This window comes from Ambystoma mexicanum, chromosome 1p (assembly GCF_040938575.1).
Source record: "Ambystoma mexicanum isolate Mex_15411 chromosome 1p, UKY_AmexF1_1, whole genome shotgun sequence".
NCBI lineage: Eukaryota > Metazoa > Chordata > Amphibia > Caudata > Ambystomatidae > Ambystoma > Ambystoma mexicanum.
In genome coordinates this window covers 1,033,291,556-1,033,317,212 of record NC_090921.1, presented here as the reverse complement: position 1 = coordinate 1,033,317,212, position 25,657 = coordinate 1,033,291,556, and the positions used below count along the sequence as shown (strand labels likewise).

Below are 25,657 nucleotides of genomic sequence, written 5' to 3'. Positions count from 1 at the left end.
TGTCCCTCATTGTTTTATTACTGTTACTAGTACTAGACCCTACACTTACGTAAGATATTAATGTTCATAAACACTGAATAACATTCCTCTGTTGTGGTACCATTGGCACAATTTATTCATGTTTTTGTTTCATAACATGTTCATTGTTCTAAAGGGTGTGTTGCCTATATGCAGAGAACACATTTTTGTAAAGTGATTTACAATATGCTACCAAAAATGATTACCTTTGAATTTGATTTACGACAGTGAATGTAGGACTGAGATATTCCTGTATTAAATTATGAGCTTTTGTTTCTTTTACCCAGGCATATCTTGAATCGTTTTACAAGTTCTGCAAAGCACTGGGCGGTACGACAGCGGATGCCATGTGTCCTATCCTTGAGGTATGCTCTGAATAATAGTATTGAAATACCTTTTATGGGGATCTTCAAATTGTAAATGGAGTGAAACTTGTAAGATTTCATTATTTGAATCAAATTTAGCTATGGTGGTTCATGTGCATGGATCTGACTTTATTTGACTTAGCTTTTGTAAATGAGAAGGGAATAGCCATTATATATCCAGTTTAAATGTCCAGTCAGCAGGACAATGTACCGTACATATAATTTCATTTGAAAAGCTAAAATAGTAGAGGGGGAGGGGGCTAGACTGGCATTCAACAGCACCAGGGTATATCCCTCATGTGCCCATTAGCTACTCAACTCACCATCTATTTTATAACTGTTGACATATCTTCACAATCTAAAAAGTTGTAAAAGAGAAAAGCAAACAAAAAACATAAGAACAACCAGGGTAACATAAGGCTGCAGATAGGCAACGCGGTTTAGTGCAAGACCCCAACCCAAGTTCAAATCAACAGAACTGAACCCCTAAAGTCACTGACAGCTGAGATATCAAGACTGGCAAAATGGTGCCTGTCGCCATAAGCACACTTCATATTTGGTGCAATGTTGTTAAGCATACACAGTGAAACTTGTATTTGCCATTTGCTGCAAACAGTGTGTGTGCTGCAAATGAAAAATGTTTCTAATATCCTCATATACTCCAGCAAGGACGATTATCGTGCAAATGGTGCTTGCCTTTCATAAAAAAATTACTCACCAATGCTAGTGGGCTAGTAGATGGAGCCCTGCAGTGGGTTGAGTGCTCATTGCTTTGATCTGTGTGTGATCTTCATGTCAAAGGTTTGCATCACAGCAAGGTCAACTCAGCCTTCCACCCTTCCAAGTTTGTTAAAGGAGCACAAACGTTGGTTGGATGATGATGATGATAATGATGATGATTGTATGTATATTTTCTATGTGCAGCACTTTGGCGAAAGCTCTATATAAATATTATCCTCACAAAGACCATCACTGCTAGTCAGTCATCTTTCACCATCATTCCGAGTGTATGATTTCCAGCCAAGGTATTGCCACCTCCTACAGCGTCCATGACCCGAGAACACCATTGTTGGAGAAGCCAGTCATTGAAGTCTAATTTTCAGTCCCAATTTTATAGATTGGCTAGGTTTTGGTTGGTCTCTATTCTGATGTCATGACTGCCCCCTTATCAATGAAGGAACAGTCTTATTATCAATGATGGAACAGTCCACTGTTTCTTCACATAGAGTATGTTTATGTTCTAAGAAACCATCACAAGAGCAAATCGGTAACATGCTTTGCTTTTCATAGAAACAAAGTTCAATAAGATTCAGGATTTCAGAAAATCATCCAAGGCCTCATCAGCGCGTTTACTATCTCCACTTTATCCTCAGTAGTTCGAGGAGGATGTTGTCTTTCCAGGTACAAACGGAGGAAGAGAAAAAATTGGCTAAAAGTGGTTTGAGCAAAGGGAAGATTATGGTGATCTAAGGAAATAACTGCTTATGTAATTGTTCTTATTTTGAGGCCTAAAATAGCTAACTGTCCATATTTCGTTATTCATATATTAGAGAGGAGGTTTTCATGCTTAATGTAAGCTAAGTAGTTCTACAAAAACCCCTTCTGACGTCCCAATGATGGAAAAAATCAAGAAGATTGGGCAGAATGTTTTCAAAGCCCCAGCTAAAAAATAAAATAAAATATTAGACAACAATGCAATCCCTTTTGGCATATTTTAGCATTAATGCTTCAAATGCTACAGTATGGTATCATAGTATGAGAGGGGCGTCTGGGATAAGATGCATTCTTAATTTGATTTTTACCTGTGCAAAAACTGAGGATTTGTGGATTGGCCATGGATGATAATAGGAGAGCAACTTTAGATTTGCCTGACATCAGTTTCAGGAGCATGAATAATTAAAGGAGACAATGCCACAGGTTTTAACCATAATTAAGGCCTGAAGTGCAGACACAATTCTTAGATTTAACATTTGATTGTGTGCAGATATTTGGAATGATAACATGACATCCTGACAACCATCAAGACAGGCAGAAAAACTGTCGGCACTTTTGTACAAGATCTGCATCTTATAAGAGGTATCAATCATTTTATTAGCCATCAATGCCCACTTGCCTATAACATCAAACAGCAGGTTTCCACTGTATTATTTCAAAACAACCTTACATGATTTCCCCCTCTCATTCACAGCACCACAGTGTGATGAGCTTTCTGAAATTGTGTAAATTCATATAATCAAATCAATGGGCATTAAATGTCTTATATTTTATTTGAATTCCAAAGCCCACATCTTTGGCTTCCTCTAGTAAAGAAATTAACTCAGCTTTTCATTTTTCCGGGGTCGATAAATGGAGTACCACGCTGTGGTTATTTCAGCGCTCTGAGACCTATGGGTGGTTAGCGCTATATAAGAAATGTATTATTATATTGCCTTCATTCATAAGCCAGATGTTTCAGGAATATGCTACCGTAGTGGTTCCTGGAAGACATGGAAGCTGTGATTTAGGGTGGGGTGCTGTTTGCTATGCATTTGCAGGACGCATGCTTACATCTTCCCGTTCACATAAACCATTCAGGTTTCTAAGGTCTGTTTTCCAAAACAAGCATCAGTTCACAGATCAAAAGCAAGGATAGTTATAGAATGATTGCCTTTGGTCGCAGCACATATGTAAAGAATTGTTCTACAGGTCTGTCGATGCTTGAATTCTTTTTTTGATTCTTTGATTAGGTGATGGACAAAACGGGAGGTCCAAGACAGTTTGCCTGTTATTCAAGCAAGGTTTTCATTCAATCTCCATAGATTGTCCCTCAAGCAGTCTTACAAATCCTGATCCTAAGTCTCTGTTCAAAACTTCGATCAATTGGGTTGAACCTGCCAATCAATACCGTTATCACTTTTTTCCGTGGCACCATTCCTGCAACAGGAAAGCAGATTATTAATCCTACTGCACTAAAGCATTGGCCTGATGTCTGTCTTGCATTGTCCGGACTCCATTTCGCAGTTTACATATTAGGAGATTGCCTACCAAAGACTTGCTCAATGATGGGGATTTATTTTTCCTTGGAGCTTGGATAGGTGAGGGAACATGGGAAGATGGGGGTTGGGTGACGCTCATAGGGTTTGATGAAATGCTCAAGTCGACAAGGTTTTTTGAGCGACCATTCGTAAAGGTTGCTTCCTACCCTCTACACTGGTTCTGAAGTAATGAGCATTTAGTTTTTCTGTGATGCTTGTATGTTGTAGTTCATATTGCTCCTTCTGCTTAGTAGCCTGTATTTAAAGTATGTGGATCTATGAAAGTGGAGACTTTGGGTGTCCTAAGGACTTGTATATAGGTTGTAAATTGGATGGGAAAGGATCATGCCAACTTTGTGCTGTCACCCTCCTCCCATCTGAAGTCCCAGGGACCTGCAGCAAAACCGTTTTTAGTTTGGATGCAGCACTCTGCACTCCTGTTAAGAGGAAAGGAAAGAAGTCATTGCAAACGCTATGCACAGTAAAGCACAAGCTGTAGGCTGCTTGCCGTTCCATCACTACCTGGAGTGAGACGAGGGACGGGACTGTTACCAGGCAAGTTAATCCTCATAAAGGCAAGTAAATTGCACCATTTCCCTTTGAGCAGCCCATCATCTGTCTGTAGGACATCTTTTTAAAGGCAGCCAGGCATCCCATTCTCCTTGACCTTAAAATTCCCCTGGTACTTCCAGTGTGACCCTACTTCTTTGCCAGTAAAATGCATCTAATTCGCAAGAGGTTCTGATGTTGGATAATGTTGGCGTGAGAGGCAGAGTCATTGAAATAGATGTCTTCCTACCAGTTTGTCAGGCAGGGACCGAACCAAATCATGATCATCAGTGCGGCATTCGGACTGTTACATTTCCAGTATAGGTCAGTTAGAAGAAAGTGGAGGTCCTATCACATTTTCCCAAGATCAGCCGCAACTGAATGAGAGTCAAACTCAACAGTCTACCCTGTGGGGAAAATATTGGTGTACGTATCCTGAAAGCTGTTCCAACTTGTCGACTTTGTAAATCCCAGACATTGAAAGTGCTAGACATTTAATAATCGGGTCTGAACTTTGGCTAAGCAACCTTCTCCGGGTGCAAATGCAATCCGATGTTTGGAAATGTAGTGAGATTAGTGTACTCCTGTTGTTTTCCAGCCACCTGTGGCCCATGCATGGGTGCCACCATCTTAAATGTGGGGAAGCAACAGGGAGATCTTCCTATTAACTACCCACACCCCTACCCCCTCACCCCGCAGACAGCTTGCACCCTTCGCCCACCCTACAGTTTCCTGCTGATTTGTAGCTTTGTGCTCCGGTCCCTGTGCTGCTGCAATAGAAATAGAAAAGGGACTTAAGCCCCTTTTCTTTTTACCATGGCGATGGCCATCTTGCTTTTAATTTGAGATTGACTTGCACAATAGGTGCAGAGCCAGGCTCATGATTCTTAAAAGAAAAGGGAAAAATGTGCACCCTGGACAAACCATGGGGTGCAAATAGCAATCACCCCCTGCTTGTGGGCAGGGGTTGTGACAAGGAGAGGCAGAGGGGCGAGGGGGTGGCATTCCAGGCTGGTAACGGCCCTGAGCCCTTGCCAAGGCCATTGCTTTGTTCAGGCCTACCTAGACTCGGGCTGGCCTGCCATTACCAGCTCTGTATGCCCCCCTAGGTGTGGGTGATAGCTACAGTAAACGCACAAGGGCTTTTGGCATTTACGAGGCTGACACAACTGATTGCAATGCCTGTCTAGGATAATTATATGCTGGGGAATGTACAAATATTATGCATCATCTTACTCATTTTTGGTGCGATGGTCATTGCTTACACGAGTCTGAAGTATTGAGATTGATATATGCATATACATTTTTTAAATTTTATTTTCTCATATATGAAATGGGGATGGAATTATATTTGCAGGAATATAATTTCCCCCTGCGCACTGATATTTTCTGAAGATCTCTTATTGCTTTGCTGCCTCTGAATCCACTTGAAGTTCCTGCAATCATTTCACAGTATGGTATATCCTATTAATAGTTTGGATATTCGTGTTCAAAACATTTTTTGTATCAATTCTTTAGTTACATCATTTAAACATTTTGTGTAAAAAACGAAAAAATTATCTATTTCTATAAATAGGAAATAAGAATGTTATTCTCTTCCTTCCTTGATATTGATGTATGAAGGTAGTTCATAAATCAATGCTCCTCAAAGGGTAAATGTTCACTGTACTTGTTTGGCCTTATATTTTATCATTGACCAAGACGTTTATTATTGTGTCCAAAAGTAATTCAGAATTGTGAGTTTTTGGTGATGTGTCCTTGGTCTGATTTAATCCTGAGTTTTGGCCTATTACAAGGTGCCCTATCTGGGATCTGTATCGCTTCAATTCTTCTTTGGAAAAATATATTAATCAACTGAGGATTGAAGCAGAAGTTAAGTTCCTACATTAATTCAAATATGGATCTATATTGGGCTACTAATTTACTATGGAAAACGATCCTGTCTCGGAAGTGGTAGTATTTCACAGGTTCCATCACGCAGGACAAAGTTAGAAAAGCAATAATTGAAGTATCGTTCTAGTTTTACAAACATTGCAAAGGGGAGAAGGTTTGATAGCCTGCAGGTTCAAAATACACATTTTAACCAGAATGCTGCTGCTTTATCACAAACTCATGTACAAGTGCATAACAGAAAGGCAGGCATCATATCGTGCCTTGATTTAAAGGAATGGTTCGGTCAAAAAATCTTATTGCCCCTACGGGTCGGCCATGTGTTTTTAAGCCTAAGTCGCTCGATTTTAGAAAAATTTCCTATGGACCTTACCAGAGTTTTCGTCCATTAAACACACGCGAAAACAGGCACCAGGGCGCTGCCATTTTGTGATAATCCTATCACTTGCCGCATCACCCTGGCTGACCTGCTTTTGCGGCACTAGATCATATCCCCCGCCACTGAGCCTGACATTATCAAAACATTCATATTCCCTGCCTCTCTCTGTGACGTTACTGTGCTGCGTAGGCAAACGCACCCAGTCGTCTTCTACGTGACTTCACACAGAACCCGGAAACCAACACAGATCAACTCACAACACAGCGCACCACAATTCGGGAATATGAAACTGTACTTTAAAATCAAACGGCAATACGGTACATTTGGTAAAGTACATTTATTTGACATTAAATGTTTAGAGAATATTCAGCAATCGGCATGTTAAATCAGAATTGATTTTTTTTTTTCTTTTCTCTCGATCCGCAAATCCTGAAAAGTTTATCGTGAGTCACGCGCTGTTCCTTTATGGTACACAGGGTGTTGGTTTTCATTGAAAGAAGCACTTTGGATGCACGGTGAACTGCAAGGCTGTTCCATCAACTAGGCACTAGGCCACCGTAAAGGTCGATATGTTGCTTTTAGCCGCTAGTACCGCATAAGGGCATATGGCTCCTTGGCGATCGTCCCATAAAATGGTCAATGTAGTGCAGTTGTTTACAAGAAGCTGCAGCTGGCGGTTGAAAAATCTGTCTGCCGGGGTCTGGAATAGGTGGCAGTGGCAATAAGGTAGTATGTACCTGTTTAGAAAACATACAAATTGAAATTAGTCTCCCCAGCCAATCTTTATTACTATTATTCATTTTATTTATTACGGGCGAGCTGAAACTATTTGCTTGCGAGGATAGTGCAATGGAGTATGTTCGGCTCTAAAAGCAATGCGAAAACTAACGAAATAAATCGAGGGAAACACACAAACTAATGATTTTTTTAACCTTTGAACCACTGAGAAACGACTGTCTACATGCGTGTCGAATGGGCACATGCATGCCCATGTGCCCGGTACAAAGACGATCCCACAAATGTTGTACTTGCTATTCATTCATTCATTCATTCCGGTATAAAAGCGTCTAAAGAGTTACTTACATTATATTTGCCATTTCCATTGTATCTCTGCGTAATGCAGTCCGTAAATCCCACTGTGTTCGTGCCAACGATTTTTCATATACTGAACTAACATGAAACTCGGTCCAGTTTCAGAATTTTCAGCCTTATCCTCTCTTACGTTATTGCCCCCCTCCTTCAAATGAAGTCCTTTCGGCATGGTCCCTGTCTCTCAAGGTCAAGATTTGCGGGCCTCTTCAGCCCGCGAGCAAAAAATCAAAGCTGCTGACCTTCACTCTGCATGAGCGTACATTCTTGCTTTGCAACATCCCGTCTAAAGCCATCTGTGATCACTTGAATTTTCGACTCCATGTTTGTACTAGGCCTCAATGTGCAAATGCGAACTGGCTTCTCTCCCATCTGCAACGCCTCGCTTGGCGCGTTCTAAGGCCCCCAATTTTGTCCTCGTTGTCCGCGAGCTTTGCAGCCCTAGAGAACCATAACTATGGAGACATTGACTTTTTGGGGGAAGGTCAGGGAAAGTATAAAGTACCAGAGGAGTTGAGTTGAAAGTGAGATTTATTGTTTACTTGTTTTATTATTTGCAATACGCAAGCCTCCCCTCGGTTAACACTGTGCAGCATTTACATGAGATTGCAAAACTTAGTTACAGCAACAAAAATATATACATACACGCATTCACAAGGTCAGCGATATGAGGTGAATAGAGAGAGAAGTCAAAGATGACACCCATGTTGTTGGCCAACCAGGATGGTGAAGGGAGGGGTTAGGGTTAGCATACTTTGTATGCACACTGTACAATAACATTATTATCAAAAAGACAATCAGATTACAATGATTTATTTAAACCGGGATTTGAACTTCTCAACGAGCTCTGCTTTGGGTGGACATGGCACAGTGGCAATGTTTGGTGGCAATGCATCAGTGCTCTGCACAGAAACGCTCAAAATTCCATATCTGTGCTTCTCTAGTACACTAACAATAAGGCCTTTAACAAAGTCGAACTCCATTTCCTCATATACTGGTTTTACCCCCCATTTCTTAGTTCTTTTTCCAAAGGTCGTAGTGTAGCGAGGCATCCCTACATTTGCCGTAGTCCTAGACTATTCACGGCCCACATTCTCGTTATGGGCCAAGACTGCTAGTAGAGTCCTATGTTTCATGCCCTGTAAGCTGAAATGCAATCGATTTGGCCTGTACTTTAGGCACATATTGTGGAACACCTCCAATTCTCCTGTGTGACAGAATTCTGTCAGTCCCCTCAAATCTCTTGATAGAGTTTTATCAAAAACAATCTTCTCAATGGCTTTGTGTGTAGGTGAAGATGCAATCAACCACTTCTTCTTCCGTGCCTGCTCTGTGGACAAAGGGCCATGTTCACATTGTTGGAAATGTTGGTTTTCTGTCCAGCGGTGAACGTTGGTACAGTGGTGCATCAGTGATCGCCATTTTTCAAGTAGGATTTCCAGTGACCCTTCACAAGTTTTGGAGCAACACCAAAGATGGTTGCTGATAGACTGGGACCACTGTGAAATACTTTCAAAACCTTTTTTTTCCCTGCAGCCGAGATTTTCTTATTGATTGATTTAGCAAGATGCCATACGTCAAATTGATGTTTAATATATGGGAACTGCTCTCTCATTGTCTTGGCAATTGAAACGTGTCTGTCCGAGGCTATGAGGTCGATGTGCATTCCCCTTGATTGTAGATATTGCAATGATTGTATAAATCCTAGTTTCGAGGGGATTGGGTCCTCCGACGTATTCCATATCTATGACAGGTAATGTCCACAGCTGTGCTGCTTCGGAAAATCTTTGGCGTCTGCGTCCTGCGTCGATGACGTCGATGCGCCGTCCTCGAGGACCTCCTCCGACGGCCGACGTCACCCGATGTGATAAGTAGGACGCACGACGCCCATAGCCTCAGTTCCGTTTTTTCCGCGAACGTGTTCGCTTTGTGAATCTCGGTACGCCTCGACTCGTTGGAGTTGCTGTTTTCTTTCTCGGTTCGTTGAACCTGTTCGGTTGGTGTGAAGACCTGTTCGTGGCGATGTCTTTCTCATCTTCGACCCCGCGTCCGGGCTTTAAGAACTGCGGGGACTGTGGGTCCAAGATGTCGGTCACGGACTCGCACGACGCCTGCCTCTGGTGCCTCGGGGAGGCCCACGATACGGACGACTGTGTCGACTGCCAGTCGCTCACTGCGAAGGACTTGCGAGAACGCAAGAAGAAACTGTCGGTAGGTCGGGTGTCTAAGCCCCGGAAGTCGAGGTCTGCGGGGCTTTCGACCGATGACTCGAGGGGTGAGTCTCCGCATCGTCGTCGGAAGTCCAGTGGGTCTCCTTCCAGGAGCCGGTCTCGCCACTCCTCCGCCTCTTCTAGGCATTCCAGGAAGCGCCGGCATAGGTCGCCTTCCCCGTCCTCTTCCGAGGACTCCGTCCGTCGGCGGGTCGCTTATCCCTCCATGCAAGCGATACCGGAGGAATTGGCTTCCTTCGGGAAGCAGATGCTAGCGATTCTGGAATCGCAGGGCACCGGTCCGTCTGCGCCTCCGAGTGGGGTCGGTCGGCACCGGTCGAGAGACACCGCCCGTACGCCTTCGGGCTCGGGTGGTCGGCACGGCTCGCTCGGACAATGGTAGCCGTTCTCGCCATGCCCGTTCCAGGTCCCGGTCCTCAACGCGCTCGAGACCGCATGATCCTGTGCCGTCTTCGAAGAAGACGTCGACGCCTGTGGCGCCGAGGTCGTCGACGATTTCTCTCGAGGTTCCGTCTTCGAGGGGGTCGTCGACGCCGTCGGCACCCAGGTTGTCGAGAGACATGCTCGGAGCTCCGGCTTCGAGGACTGTGTCGACGCCGCAGATGCTGGAGGCGTTGCAGTCGACGCCGATTCGCTCGACGTCGACGTCTTTTCTGTCGACGCCGGCGCGACTCGCTCGGCGCCCTCGACGCCTTTCGAGGCGGTGGTGTCGGAAGGGGCCCTGTGGCACAGGGTTTGCCCCTAAAAAGGCTATGGCTAAGGTCCGGCACTGCTTTGGTCCGCAGAGGTCTTCCTCTCCCCGCCTGGAGTACATTTCAGAGGGTGATGAAGGCTCTGATGGCAGCCTGGTTCCGGTTCCGGATGACCTTATCTCGGGCCATAGTCAGTTTGATGACCTGAGGCAGTCACTGCATGATGCCAGTGGACTGGACACCTCTCCGGAGGTGGAGTTTTGTTGGCCAGAGCCTGGCACTCATGCCGATTCGTCATATCGGCGCATTATGTCTCTGGTTACCGAGTACTTGGGTTGGTCAGCTCCCCCAGGGGAGTTCGTTCAGGATGATCTCACAGACATCCTTGATCTCGGTCCACCCACTGACCCGGTTTTGCCTTTTCATATGGCTTTGCAGAGATGGGTGGCGGCGGCTTGGACTGCTCCGGAAAGTCTCCCGGCAGTGGGCAAGTCTTTGTCGCTAAAATACCGTCCAGCCAGTAGCGACTCTTGCTACTTGTCTAGGCACCCCACCCCGGAGAGTTTGGTGGTGCAGGCGGCTACGGCCCCGGCAAAGCAGGCGTCGTATCCTACCATCCCTCCGGATAGGGACGACAAACGTTTTGACGGCTGGGTGAAGAAAGTGTTTTCTTCTGGGGGTATGGCGCTTCAGGCGGCCAACTCCATATATGCCTTGTCTCGTTTCACACACACTCTGTGGAACTGTGTTGCATTAGCGGCTGATCATATTCCCGAAGGGGACGAACGGGATGGTTTCCTTGCTATGGTTCAGGATGGCAAGGATGCCATGAGTGAGGCCGTTCAGTCGGGTTTGGACTTGGCGGATTGTGTCAGCCGGTCCATGGCGGCGAGCACCGTAATGCACAGGTTTGCGTGGTTGAGGAAGTCTGGGTTCGCTCCTGATGTGCAGTCCCGACTCCTCAACATGCCTTTTGACAGTGAACACCTTTTTGGCAGCAAGGCTGACGAGAGCCTTGAGAGGTTGCAGACCTCCAAAGCTGCAGCGAAGTCGTTGGGCGCTGCAGTTCGCCAACCTCCGCCTTTTCGTCCTAGGGGACAGCAATGGAGGGGAGGTTCCTTTCGCTATTACTCGTCCTTCAGTAAAGCGAGAGGAGCTAGCAGTCAAAGAAACCATCGTTAGTGTGCCAGAGGTGGAGACAAAGGTACTCGAGGTGCCAAGGCCGCTCGGGCAGTTGCCTCTTTGCCCTCAGGCAACGCCGCAGCCGCTACCACTCAGTCATAAGGCCAGGTCCCATGGTTCGCCGGTTGGGGGAAGGCTGGCGCAGCATCTTGTAGAGTGGCAAGTCATTACTTTGGATGTGTGGGTTCTGGAGATCATTACCCACGGCTAATGTCTTCCTTTCGGCAGAGGCCTCACGACAATCCACCAGGGAACCTCTCTTTGAAGAGTCCGGATCCGCTCCTTGCGCAGGAAATTCAAGCCCTGCTGGAGAAAGGCGCCATAGAACTGGTGCCTGTAGCGGAGAGGAACAAGGGATGGTATTCCCCTTATTTTTTGATTTCAAAGAAAGACGGGGGATTGAGACCCATCATGGACTTGCGGGTTTGAACAAACTCCTCAGGAAGGACAAGTTCAAGATAGTGACTCTTTCTCAAGTCCTCCAGGCCCTTCAACTTCAGGACTGGTTGGTGTCTCTCGACCTCAAGGATGCTTACTTCCATGTGCCGATCCATCCCAAGCACAAGAAGTACCTGAGGTTCGCGGTTGGCGACTTGCACTTTCAGTTTCGGGTCCTGCCGTTCGGATTGACCTCTGCCCCGAGGGTTTTCACCAAGCTCAAGGTGGTGGTGGCAGCGCATCTCAGGAAAGGGGGGATTCATGTCTGCCCCTACCTGGACGATTGGTTTATCAGGGGGAGCTCTCCCGAGCAAGTCCTGGATCATCTGTCCATCACCTGCCACTCCCTTTACAGGCTGGGCTTCTCCCTCAATTTAAAGAAGTCCCATTTGACACCAACGCAGCGGCTCCAGTACATCGGAGCAGTGCTCGACACGTCCCTGGGGCAGTGTTTTGCTCCTCAGGTGAGGGCTCTTCACATTCAGCAGATGGTGCACAAGTTTCAGTTTGCCCAGATTCTCCCAGCGTCCGAGTTCTTGAGAATGCTCGGCCTCATGGCATCCTGCATTCTTCTGGTGCCAGAGGCTCGTCTGCGGATAAGATCTTTGCAGTGGGCACTCAAGCTCCAGTGGTCTCAGTCCTCCGGCAGGCTGTCGGACCCTGTTCAGGTGCCGCCCTCGGTAGCCCGGGACCTTCTGTGGTGGGCCGTCGAGGGCAATCTGATGAAGGGTGCCCCATTTTGGCTGCCCTGGCCGGAGGTGACGATCGTGAGGGACGCATCCCTCACGGGATGGGGAGCTCATGCCAACGAGCTGACAGTCAGGGGTCGTTGGTCTCCGTCGGAGTCCAGACTCCATATCAATCTGTTGGAGATGAGGGCTGTCAGGCTTGCCCTGAAGGCTTTTCTGCCGACTGCGCGGGAAGAGTGTCCTGATTCTGACGGACAACACGGTGGCCATGCACTACCTCAACAATAAGGGGGGGGCAGGATCACTTCTGCTGTGCAGGGAGGCGATGCAGCTCGAGTTCGGGGCCATCCAGCAGGAAGTTCCGATCTCGGCAGTTCATCTGGCCGGAGACGACAACGAGACGGCGGACGCTCTGAGCAGGCAGAGCACGATCTCTCACGAGTCGGAGCTGGCTCAGGAGATTCTCCTGGAGATCTTCGCCCTTTGGGGGACCCCTCAAGTGGATCTCTTCGCTTCCAGTATCAACCGGAAGTGCGAAAGGTTTTTCTCACGGGAATTTCCTCCAAAAGGAGCCTTAGGAGACGCATTCGTGGTAGAGTGGTCATTCCCACTGCTGTACGCGTTTCCTCCAGTCCCCGTCATCCCGCAAGTGTTGCAGAGGTTACGGAGGTTCAGTTCCCGGATGATCCTCATTGCTCCGTCGTGGGCCCGGAGGACGTGGTACCCGGACCTTCTAGACTTGTCCATCTGCCCTCCACGTCGTCTTCCCTACCGAGACGATCTGCTCTCACGCGAGGGGGGGGGGGGGGGGTCAGGTTCTCCATCCAGAGGTCAGATCCCTCAATCTTCACGCTTGGCTTCTGAAATGTTGAGGTGTAAGGATTGGGAACTCCCTGAAGACGTGATGGAGGTGTTGCTCTCGGCCAGGCGGCCGGCAACAAAGTCTTTGTACCGTTGCCGTTGGAGAAAGTTCTGCGTCTGGTGCAGAGTTCAGAATGTGGATCCTTTTGAATACGACATTCCCATGGTTTTGTCTTTTTTGCTCTCTTTGGCCCACAGGGGCTTGCAAGTGGGGACCATTAAAGGTTACCTGGCGGCGCTGTCCATATTTAAGCGCTCGTCTGAAGAGTGTTCCTATTTGAAGATTCCTTTAATTTCGCAGTTTTTGAAAGGGCTCACTAATGTGTTCCCTCCGTCACCTTTTTTGGTGCCAGGTTGGGATTTGAACCTTGTTCTTAAGTTTCTTATGGGTGCTCCGTTTGAGCCTTTACATTCTTGCCCTTTGAGGCTGTCGACTCTGAAAACTGTGTTTTTAGTTGCGGTTACTTCCGCTCGCAGAGTGAGTGAGTTACAGGCACTTTCAGTTAAGCCACCCTTCACTGTGTTTCACAAGGACAGGGTTGTCCTTAGAGTTCGTCCTTCTTTTCTTCCGAAGGTGGTTTCGGAATTTAATTTGAGCCAGAAGGTTGTTCTTCCGGCGTTCTATCCTCCTCCACATCCTGGTAAGGAAGAGGAGAGGCTCCATAGGCTTGATCCTAGGAGAGCGTTGAGCTTTTATATCTCGCGCATGTCCCGGGTCAGAGTGGACGATCAACTTTTCATTGGTTACGCTGGAAAGCGTTTGGGACAAGCTGTGACGAAACAGACTGTCTCGTTGGGTTATTTTAGCTATCTCCGAGTGTTACCGCTTGGCGGGTAAGGACCCTCCGGCTGGCTTGCGGGCCCATTCTACCAGAGGAGTGGCTGCGTCTACTGTCCTGCAGAGGGGAGTTCCTATTCGTCACATCTGTGATGCAGCCACCTGGGATTCAGTACATACTTTTGTACGTCACTATTCCCTCAATTCCATCAGAGGGCAAGATCTGGCCTTTGGCAAGGCAGTTCTCTATTCCTCCTTGCTTGGTACTGCTTTGGGAGTCTGTCATAGATATGGAATACGTCGGAGGACCCAATCCCCTCAAAGAACAAGTTACTTTCTTACCTGGTAACGTTCTTTCGATGTGATGGTCCGACATATTCCATATCGCTCCATCCCTGCCTTCCCCGCTGCAGAATTTCTTTTGCGATTGCAGCTTGTGTTCCGCAAGGCCTTGTGTGTCTGACTGGCAGAAAACTGGTGGCACATGTTCTGGGAAAAAAACTATAACTGACGCTATGGGGATCGTGCGTCCTACTTATCACATCGGGTGACGTCGGCCGTCAGAGGAGGTCCTCGGGGACGGCGCATCGACGTCATCGACGCAGGACGCAGACGCCAAAGATTTTCCGAAGCAGCACAGCTGTGGACATTACCTGTCATAGATATGGAATATGTCGTCGGACCATCCCATCGAAAGAACGTTACCAGGTAAGAAAGTAACTTGTTCTTCTCCGTGGCCACTGAGGATTTACATTGGGACACCTGCACAACCACCAAACTCACAATTTTCTTACTATCCATGTCCTGAAAGTGGTAGGTGCAGCACTTGGCAGAACATCCAGGGCTGTCGCACTGTCCATCGCCAGCTAGCCTGAATCGTTTCCCTTCGAATGTACTTGCTAGAGACAATTGTTCAATTTTCCAAGCATCACTAATGGCCGGAAACAGATAATCATGTTGGTATTTGTAGTACTGCGTTTTAGAAATGAAATGGAGTCCCACAAACTGAAAGAAAGACTCTAACTTTATAAAACTGGACCCACTAAAAAGTGAGGCAGCTGCACACAGTAGATTGCCTGCTGGCAGCTTCCCCAGCATCGGTTGTGCAGACCATGAGAACGCATGATTAAATCTACACTCGGCATGTATTTTGACGTTACTGCCTTGTTTTTGACGAGTCACATGAATCAATGGCTCCCCACATACTTCCCCTCCAACTGAATGCCCACATTTCAGCATACTTATAATATGCATCAAACAACTGTTGAATACTATGTATTTGCCCTCTTTCATTAGACTGTCATCCGGCGTGAAAGTTGTTTCGGACTGTGCCGTTGAGGACATATCAACAAATTCGAAAGAAATATCGCTGATATCAAGTTCTGATGCGTTGTTGGGTGCTGCTGCTGGTTCATTCTCTGTCATTTCAACATCTGTTACTTCAGCATTGATGGGAGAACACAACATTGTCGAAAGCTTTTTGGGTGGCATTTTTTTGGCGGGTGTAGATTGTGTGAATTGATCTGCGACTACTTCAGAGCTATCTTCAATACATTCAGTATCATCTTCTTTTGGTGGTGCAGTCGAACTGTAGCAATGGTCCAATACAACTTTACTGGATTCTCCGGACACATTCAATTCATGTTCTGGCCATTGGACATGAGCATCCCGAGTCTCAACACGCCGCGTCTGAGTTAATAGTTCCTCCATAGTGTAAATGGTCTGGCAAGCAACATCTCTCATTTGCTTCACTGTCTGTGGATGTATAGTTCGTACACCCACGGGTAACCAGAGGACAGATTGGAAAGAAATGTTCATTTTAAACACAATATAAAGTATAGTACAATTGACAGGAAAAAAACATAATATAGTCCCCAACACAAAACAAAATTATGAACTGTTTGTAACTAACCTTATTTTTGTTTCTTTTCTTTGCAACTTTCTTGACTCCAACTTCATCATCTGCACGCTGTTGCTTCGATTAGTTTCCGCATGTCTTCCCTTCCTCTTGCGCTTCAACGACTATATTTTCTGGATCCGCATAGACATCACGGAATGACGCTCCATCGACTCCCGGAAACATAGTACTGTCATTACTATGTAGAACAATATTGAAAACATAAAACACAGGTACATCTCAATAGCTAAACACAAATTAAACATTCTGTAGAACAATCAAACAACAAGTATTCGAGCTCTGATGATCTAGTTCGATGGAACTGTCAGTATCCATAACTGTGGCTCTGCTTGGACTGCCATGAATGGTTGTATTGGAGAGGAGGCATCAGCAACTCCCTGAAACACAGTACTTGCAATAGTATGGTTTTCAATATTGGAAACATAACACACACTTGAGGTCGACGGCACAGGTACATATAAAGAGATAACCACAAATGATGCATTGTCTAAAAGAATCAAGGAATATCTAAATATAATCAGATTTCATCGACTTATTTCTCCGATTTCTTTACATCTGCATCACCTACAAGGGATGTTGTAATTGTAGAGGAAGCTCTGTCGTCTCCTTGAAACACAGTACTTGCATTAGTATGGTTTTCAATATTCTAAACATAACACACACTTGGGGTCGACGGCACAGGTACATATAAAGAGATAACCACAAATGATGCATTGTCTAAAAGAATCAAGGAATATCTAAATATAATCAGATTTCATCGACTTATTTCTCCGATTTTCTTTACATCTGCATCATCTAAATGGGATGTTGTTATTGAAGTGGAAGCTCCGTTGTCTCCCTGAAACACAGTACTTGCGTTAATAGGGAAGAAAGTATAGCAAATGGAATAACGTTATATGATGATGCTCGATGGAGCTGTCAGTATGCATAACTCGTGCTGCCGAAGAATATGTAGGGATGTTGTAAATGTAGTGCGCACTTCCGAAAGCTGTTGCGCCGATTCGTATATGCAAGGTCCTGCATCCACTTCCCATGGAATTACTTGAATGTCAGGCTCTGCATCAAGTGCAGGGGTTGATGCTCTATCAACTGCCTGAAAGATGGTACTTGCATTAGTAAGGATTACAATATTGAAAACATAACACACACTTGGGGTCGACCGCACAGGTACGTATCAATGGCTAACCACGAATGAAACATTGTGTAGACAATCAAACGACAAGTATTCCAGCTCTGATGATCTAGTTCGATGTAGCTGTCAGTATCCTTACCTCGTGCTGCTCAAGAACATCTAGGGATGTTGTCAATGTGGTGGACGCTTCAGCATCTCCCTGAAAGACAGTACTTGCATTACTATGGAAAACACTAATCATAACTGAAAACCAACACCAGTGGACGATAACTAAGGTGTATATCAATTGGAAAGCACTAACCAAACATTCGGTAAAATAATTACACGATACAATAAAAATATTACCAGACATGCATAAAACAAGTCTGTAGCGGAGTAGCCAAGTAAGATACTTTATACGCGCTAGAAGTGGTTGATAACTGCGAGCACGTCACGGATGTAGAATGTTCTTGCTTCAGATTCAAGGGATAGTCAAGCAGTTGTAAAGGTAAATTATTGATTGATAATGAAATGCCAATATTAAAAATTGCCATGTAAGGAGACAGAATACTTGAGAGTAATGCTATTGAAAATGCGCAATATAGCACAGTTCCCTGTGCCCATATATAGATTTTGTTTGTGAGTTACGAAATTGAAAAAGAATATATTGATAAACGTCATTATTCAAAAAGCTATACACTCATATCAATGTCGAAAGTATCACAAGGGACACAACACCTAAAATATCAATGAATCCATTCGGCTACCTACACACTACCGCAAGGCCTAAAGCTAAATCCAGACACTTGACTCACCAGTGGCGGAATGTGGACGAATAGAGTGGGAATAGCGTTTGCGAGCAATTTTCGTGTCGTTCGCCGTTTATTCTTCTTTGTTACCCAAGATGTTGTGTACATGTTCGAGGAAAAGTGCCGGCTGCAGATGCGGTATCGATCACCCCTCTTGTCCTCTAAGACTTGTTGCACTCTACTTTCCAGCTCATCCAGTGGATATCCGCAAAGTCTGACCCATTCACTTATTCGATCAACAGTTTTCGGAAATACATGCATTGTAGTGCCTTCAGATTTAGCATGGGTCTTCGAAGGGCAAGGCATTGTTGAAAATTCTGAAAAGTAAATATCGACATTATTATAAAATCTTGATAAATAAAAATGTGATACAAAAGTAAATGAACCATACAATGTTCAATGCAAGGTTTGTTTTGGTCGCAGGAACTATACCAGTTCATCATGTGCGGCTTAGTATTTGCATAAATTGCAGAAATGTATACATGTGACTAAACTCTGAACATGTGACTCGTCTCTTGGGTGTTCTGTCTTGCACAAGAAGGAAACATGCTTACATTATAGACTGGACCCCCAAAGGATGCAATTCGATGGCAATTGACACAGATGAAAATAAATAGATCTATTGATAGCATAACAATGGAAACTCAAGTCAATATCAATGAGACCAATGAACATAGCACTATTGAGTACTCTACTGGCAAATAGATAGAAATTTAAAAATCAGCAAAATGTGATTAGGATACATGGCCTTACCTTGACCAACAAACAGTTGGATTCAGCAAGAAGAACAGTAAGTTGCAGTAGAACAGGTAGATGGCTACAGGTAGCACACTGACGAGTTTGCTCGAAGCGGTCACAGAAGTTCACGGATAGCACGACGACGAGCAGATTAGCATAGATCTCAGTGGTTCTCAGGTAGCACGTTCAGGAGTTGACTTGCAAAGCAGAAAGATGTTCTCATGAGACATATCAAGTGGTTTATAAAGTATTACAAACAGGGGAGTGTTTGTGAATGAATGAATGACGTGTGTATGTCGTGGTATTATGTGGTTTACCGGGGGCCGGCCAGCAGTGTGGGGCCGGACACACTGGGTCTGAGGAGGCCATGTGAGTGATGGCCCCTTGGCGTGGGATACCTTTTGAAGTGTACATGCTGTTTGGCACCTTGGCCGTTATTGCCCCTGACGGCACACCTTGGCAGCGCTCATCCCCTGGTGCGAACTGCCTTTGATAGAGAGGTGGGATGGATGGGCCTGGGGCGTGCAGATAAGGCACAGGAAGACTGCTGAATGGAGACACACTTATGTGGATTGCAGGGGGGCGGCCTGCTTCAAGGGGGAGCCCTGCCTGGAGACACGGAGTCTGAGGAGGCCATGTGAGCGATGGCCCCTTGGCGTGGGATACCTTTTGAAGTGTACATGCTGTTTGGCACCTTGGCTGTTCGCGCCCCTGACAGCCCCCCCATGGCAGCGTGCATCCACTTGTTATGGACTTTTGTTTTTGTTAAACGAACCACTTTTTTATACTTTATATAGTTATACTTCGCCTTTGATAGGGGAGGGGGGTGGATGTATGCATGGATGAGCCAGTGGGCGTGCAGACAAGGCACAGGAAGACTGCTGAATGGAGACGCACTTGATTCATTAAAAAAATCGAAACAACCTTTGTTAAAATATGAGGTGTTTTATTTTGTTTCTTTTTTTTGATGCCACAAAAATACAAACTTTACACATTGTACAGGTCAGGTTGCAGCACAGCGAGGGAAAATCCCCTGTACTGACCGCTTCACTCGGAAAAGTTTCTCTTATGGCACGAACGGCACAGGCGGGTATTACTCTTCGAACGCGGTGTCCAAGCCTCCCGTGAAGCCACCATGTAAAGGAGCGATAGGCCACCAGCCGGTACCACCTGTGAAAAATAATGATAAACTGTTTTTAAATGACCAAGATAAGTTGATTAAACGTTTGTTGTCAATGACAATTCTTGTAACTAATGGCATTCTGCTCGGACGAATGCTATCTAGACACTGCACAGTATTGAATGACTTTCATGCGTTACAATGATATGTAGATGTAATTTTGGATATAGGAGACGACCATGAAATAGTAGTGGCATCACAAGCAGATTATACTTACTCGGATTACGAGGACGAACAGTTGCACGAACTTCGTACCTAAGCACCAACATTATCCTCAACACGGACCGTGTGAGGCAGGCTGCCCTGAAGTCTGGCAGCTCGGTGATGCATTGCGGTCGTGGCTCGCCTTCCGAAATGTAGGCCACGCATTCACAGCAGCAGCAGTTCTCCTCCTCGGTCGGCATTAGCTCGCACCGATTGCATGTGCACCAGGTGGAAACACCGTCCATGCGACTAGGTCCAGTGTCTTCATCCGTTGATTCGTCCTGCCAACTGCTGTCCGAAGCCCCATCGTTTTCGGTGTTTCCCTTTCCAGTAGTTCCTCCTCAGTATACTCTGGCTCGTACATGTAGGGCATTATTGTAGCCATTGTGTGGTAAACAAACTAAAATAATTTATAGCGATGGTACAGGTGTTCCCACGGGCTACAAGCGGCAAAGGTAGCTGACCAGAGCACAGAAACGAGTCACAGAATACTCAAAGTAACACAGAGGAATGGAATCGAAAATCTGCTGATGTGTGTTGTGAAACGGTCTGTTTATACTTATTGAGGAAAGAGGCGTCTTGCCATTTCCATGGCGACACGTCATTAGCTGAAGCATAGCGATTGTTGACACGAGATGTGCTTTGGCATTGTGAAATGGGCGGTATGCGTCTGCTGATGAAAGGCTCAGAGGCGGGGGATATGATTTAGTGTCGCAAAAGCAGGTCAGCCAAGGCGATCGGGCAAGTGATAGGATTATCACAAAATGGCAGCGCCCTGGTGCCTGTTTTCGCGTGCGTTTAATGGACGAAAACTCAGGTAAGGTCCATAGGAAATTTTTCTAAAATCGAGCGACTTAGGCTTAAAAACACATGGCCGACCCGTAGGGACAATAAACATTTTTGACAGAACCATTCCTTTAAGTAAACATAAGACACCCAAACATACACTTCAAATTGAAGTTGGCCCACAATTGCATTCCATAACTTGCAGCACATTTTTGGTGCAACATATTGCATGGCTTGGGACCTTTGGTCAGCTATAATAAAGTTCTCCAGCTTAAGACATCCTTGTCTAATAATTGTGTACGTTGGTAGGAAAAGAGGAGCAGCTGTGATCATTGTAAAAGCAAGATTCATTTACTGTGCTGCAGATAATGTGGACTTCTTGAGGATGCACCTAATGGAAAGGGAATACTTTATGCGACTGTGATGACTTGCTGTCATGATTGTCATGACAAAGATGAGTCACAGTCCATAACATTGTACAATACAAGCATGCTGAATCGTTCACTACAGATCTGACTCTGCGAAATGACATACTTCATCTACTACAAAGGCCCAAAATCCCTAGAGCCATAAGAGTACAGTTTTTAAAGAATCTGATGTTTACAGAAGAGCTAAGGATTTTAAATATTTTCGAGAAGTTGGCTTGCCATGGATTCTATGCAAAACTGTCAGGGTAGCAAATTCTACTACTTTCAATGTTCAGAGCATAGAATCTGCAAGACCACCAGATAATAATGCCGAATAATTAGAGTACCGAAATGAACCTAGGAAAAAAGTTATCCTGAGTGTGCTCCAACCTGGACTCTTGTAAGAAATAACCTCCTATTATCATTGGCAGAAAACACATGCAAATCATTCAATTGAGTTGACTTTCTTGAAATATCTGCAAAATAATTCCATGTTATATCGACAACAATAATGTCTTAGAAATTATTACTTTTTTATTGGGGGATCCCCCATACCACAATTCCTGTATGCTACTACACAAACCCTTCCCCCACCTCCTTTATACCCCTTTGCCCACAACTCCTTATATTTTATTGATTAATTTTTGGAGTAATTGCATCGAATTAGAACACCCTGGACTAGAGGGTGTTTGAGGGTTGTGATTGGTCAATCTGCGGGTCTATACGAACTGGTATAGCCCGCAGATTGAATAGAGCCCGCAATTACTTTTGTAATTGCTTACCTGTTCCCGCTGCCGGGTTTGTCTCTGTGTAATTTCGGAACGGAAAGGGTGAACTTTCCGTACCGATTTACACGTTGCAAGACCAACATGTGCAACACAGCCCCACCGACTGATTGCAAGCCAAGAACCACTTTCCCCTTTGGCTGCATAAGGAAAAAGCGGCGAGCAAGAAAAGCTTCTGTTTTCTTTCTCATGGAACGTGCCATTTTCTATTTTCACTGAATGAAAAGACTGGGAACCTTTCCCTCACCTCCCCACATTGTCTAGTTGTTTGCAGCAGCATATTATGGGAAGGATAATGGTAAACCACAGCAGACAAATGTAAGTAAGTAGCACACTAAGGTAATTTATTTGCAGTGACCTTGGTAATGTTTTGTTACTGGGTTTTAATGTGCCGTAATTGGAAGCATATGTTTATGTAGGGGGGGGGGAATAAAAACCTGAAATTAACTTAAGTCAAACATCCACACACCAAATGTATGTTTAATATCATACTCCACCCACACAATCACCTTCCACCATCCTATAAAAAATGAGACCTGTTTAATTGAAGTAAAAAAAATTGCAAAATGGTAAATGTCTGCAACATTAATTTACCATTTGGCTATTTTTTGCAATTCAATTGAACATGTCTCATTTAATCTACTTCAATTAAACACTGAGGATGTTATAATATCTTTATAGACCTGCAGCAAGGGCCGTACCTGACGTTATGGTCTCTCATACCTTGTTAAACTCTGTCTTAAAGGCCCATAATGCCCGGTAGGGCCCTCGCTGCAGGTCTATAAAGCTATAGTAATTACTGGCATTGTACTGGCATTGTAACTACGGGATACTGTGGGAAATATAGCACGTATTTGTGGAACATATTCAAAATATGTTGTGATGTTAGATTTGTGTTTCTATCATAGTAATAATGTATTTGTTATGTAGTGCTACACACTCAAATGTCTCAGAGCTCTGAAATAACAGAACACATTATTATCCTCCAGAGTGGTACTCAATTTGTCGACCTTGCTTATCTCACTGTGCTATCTGACCTGCTATGACATTATGTGCAACAACTAATAGTGTTGAAACTGTGCCTTACCGATTTGTCTTAGAGTTTGGTGAACTTCACATATGTATGGCATTACTTACTGCTGTTGGCTGATGGTCCTGGTATTCCTGAAGTATGTCATATCTGGTAGTGAGAGAAAAAATAATCGCAGGCAAACCTAGTCAATGTGTCCATCACTCAAATGCACACTTGTTTCAATGTATAAAAAGAAATGGTTGCTTTGCTCTTTGACATGATGTAATGTACATATGGGCTTTTTTCTTTCTTGCATTTCTCTTCTTTAACCCTGGCCTCCTCTTCTTCCTCTGCTGGTTAATTTTGTTTAAATTTCAAATGTTCTTATCTTTATGGCATGATTACATAATATATTGCTGTATTTGAATGCATATGAATCATACTAACACCACAGTCTTGCCTTGAAAAGGACCCGTTGTTCTGGGTCGAAACACGTGTCGGCAGTCTTGTTTTTGCATCATTTCATAAAATCTGTTTCGACAACGTATTTTGACTGAAGAATCTACTTGCTTTGGACTCTTTGTTTCACCGTATCTGTTGTCCAGTTACACACTCAATTTGAATAGGACATTTACCATTTGCTCAGGGCTGCGCAATCATTTAGAGGTGACAATTTCAAGTGTTTGTTTCAATGTATGTGTGCTACCTGGAAATGTTAAGGGACATACTTAATAAGGTAGAATAATTCATACTTCCGACATATAGGAGTTTGACTATGTGCATGGACAGTCTTAGCCAACATTTAAAATGATGCTGGATTACATGGCAACAAAGGAATCTTTGTTGCAGGCAATCAGATCTGTTGGATATTGTGGCTGGTCCACACATTTCACCAGCGGAAGAAATCATTGGCTATTTCTTTCCATTAAACTTTCATACTTACTCTAGGATTATGGCATATTGTCTTGCAGAAATTAGTATTCAGGAAGAGTCCTAACCTACAAGATTAGAGTTTAAAATGTAAACTGGGCTGTGATGAAAATGAATAATTAATTCTCCAGCATTGGTTCTTGCATGGATTCACATGCTCATGAATATTCCCCGTTGCAGACTGAGAATCCTCAGTAAAATTAAAGCAGTTTAGCTTTAAGCTAAAAACTGCTAGTCTTCTCTGTAGCCTATCCATGTCACTTTAGGCCACACTCCTCTCTGAAACTAGCACCATGAAATTATGGGATCCCTTCAAGAAAAAAACAAAATATGCCTTAAAGCACCAAGAAGAAAATAAAAAATAAGGGCCTATTACTGTTAAATGGTAAATCGCAGACAGATCCCTATTTGTCCATCAGTTTACATGGTTTGAAAATGGGGGAGCTGGGAGCGATTTAGCTCCTGTTTATATCCTAGTAGATGCAAGTCGTGATCTTGGTGCCTATTGAATTGTTACGGTGCTCCAGGTAAAAGCTCTTGCTACTAGAAAGAGCTATAAACATGTCAATGATACATCATCAGTCGCTGGTGAAAAACCTTGTCACTCACTGCGAGGAAATTAACCTCTTCAACAATAATTCAAGGAAAATATGAATCACAAAATATTCATCACAAATTGATACTAAATTAAATCAAAACTTCCAATGTTCAGTAGAAAACATATCTTGTTTTAATTCCAGTAGTCATTAGCCGAATTTCAAAACAATTATAAATAACCTCATCCCCAATCTGGGGTATCAATAATCTCTTATGTTAGGTTGCACAGAAGATTGTTACAATCATCTCAGTTATTGACTTTATATAATGTTCAAATAAACATTTCACAAACTTACAGTAACAACTGTGTCAATCTTGATATTAATGCTTCAGCATCTGTACACAATCTGGCAAGATGCTATAAACGGATACCACACATTAACACTACATGTTTTGGGGCTCATGTACCCCTTCAGGTGAGACTGTTACTGACAATTTAACTGTCAAAGAAAATAGAAAACAATGTTTTACTACTTCAATTAACTAAAACTATTATGCCATATTTCTGGGTATGCTCCATTTTACCAACCTTGAAGAACTGATTGGCTCTACTCATTGTTGGTAATATTCAGTGATTGTGATTCTTGATTCATGACTAATCTGAAAAAAACATAGTAATTCCTTTCTAGTATCCTTAGCAAGAGATCAAAAACATTGTTTTATGTACAAATGATAATCTGAAAAGTTTAAAAAATACCAACTAGTTGTCAAGTAGTTGTAGAGTCAAAAGATCGCACTCATGCCTGGATAAATATCCTTCACCTCACTGGTTAAGCAACCTATAAATTAAGGGATATCCCGATTTGAAAAAATACAATGGTCACTGGTAGATACCTTCAATAAGTCTCATATCTTACCTCTGAGCTCACACTCTCAATCGCGATGCGTGAACAGGAAAACAGCTGCTAAAACAGCCTCCTGTCCCACATCGCGTTTAAAGCTACTTCCGTGTAAAATCACGTGATTGCATACCGATCACGTGAGAAAAGAACATGGGTACATTCG

The 25,657-nt window shown here is 44.3% G+C and overlaps 1 protein-coding gene across 1 annotated transcript in view; it reads left to right on the top strand.

Moving 5' to 3' along the window:
* Window positions 1-25,657, top strand: part of ATP6V0D1 (ATPase H+ transporting V0 subunit d1) — an 874,674-nt gene that overhangs the window by 480,580 nt on the left and 368,437 nt on the right. The window contains exon 5 of the mRNA XM_069603998.1: window positions 306-383. Coding sequence (XP_069460099.1) covers window positions 306-383 — 78 coding nt within the window. The remainder of the gene's footprint in view (window positions 1-305; window positions 384-25,657) is intronic.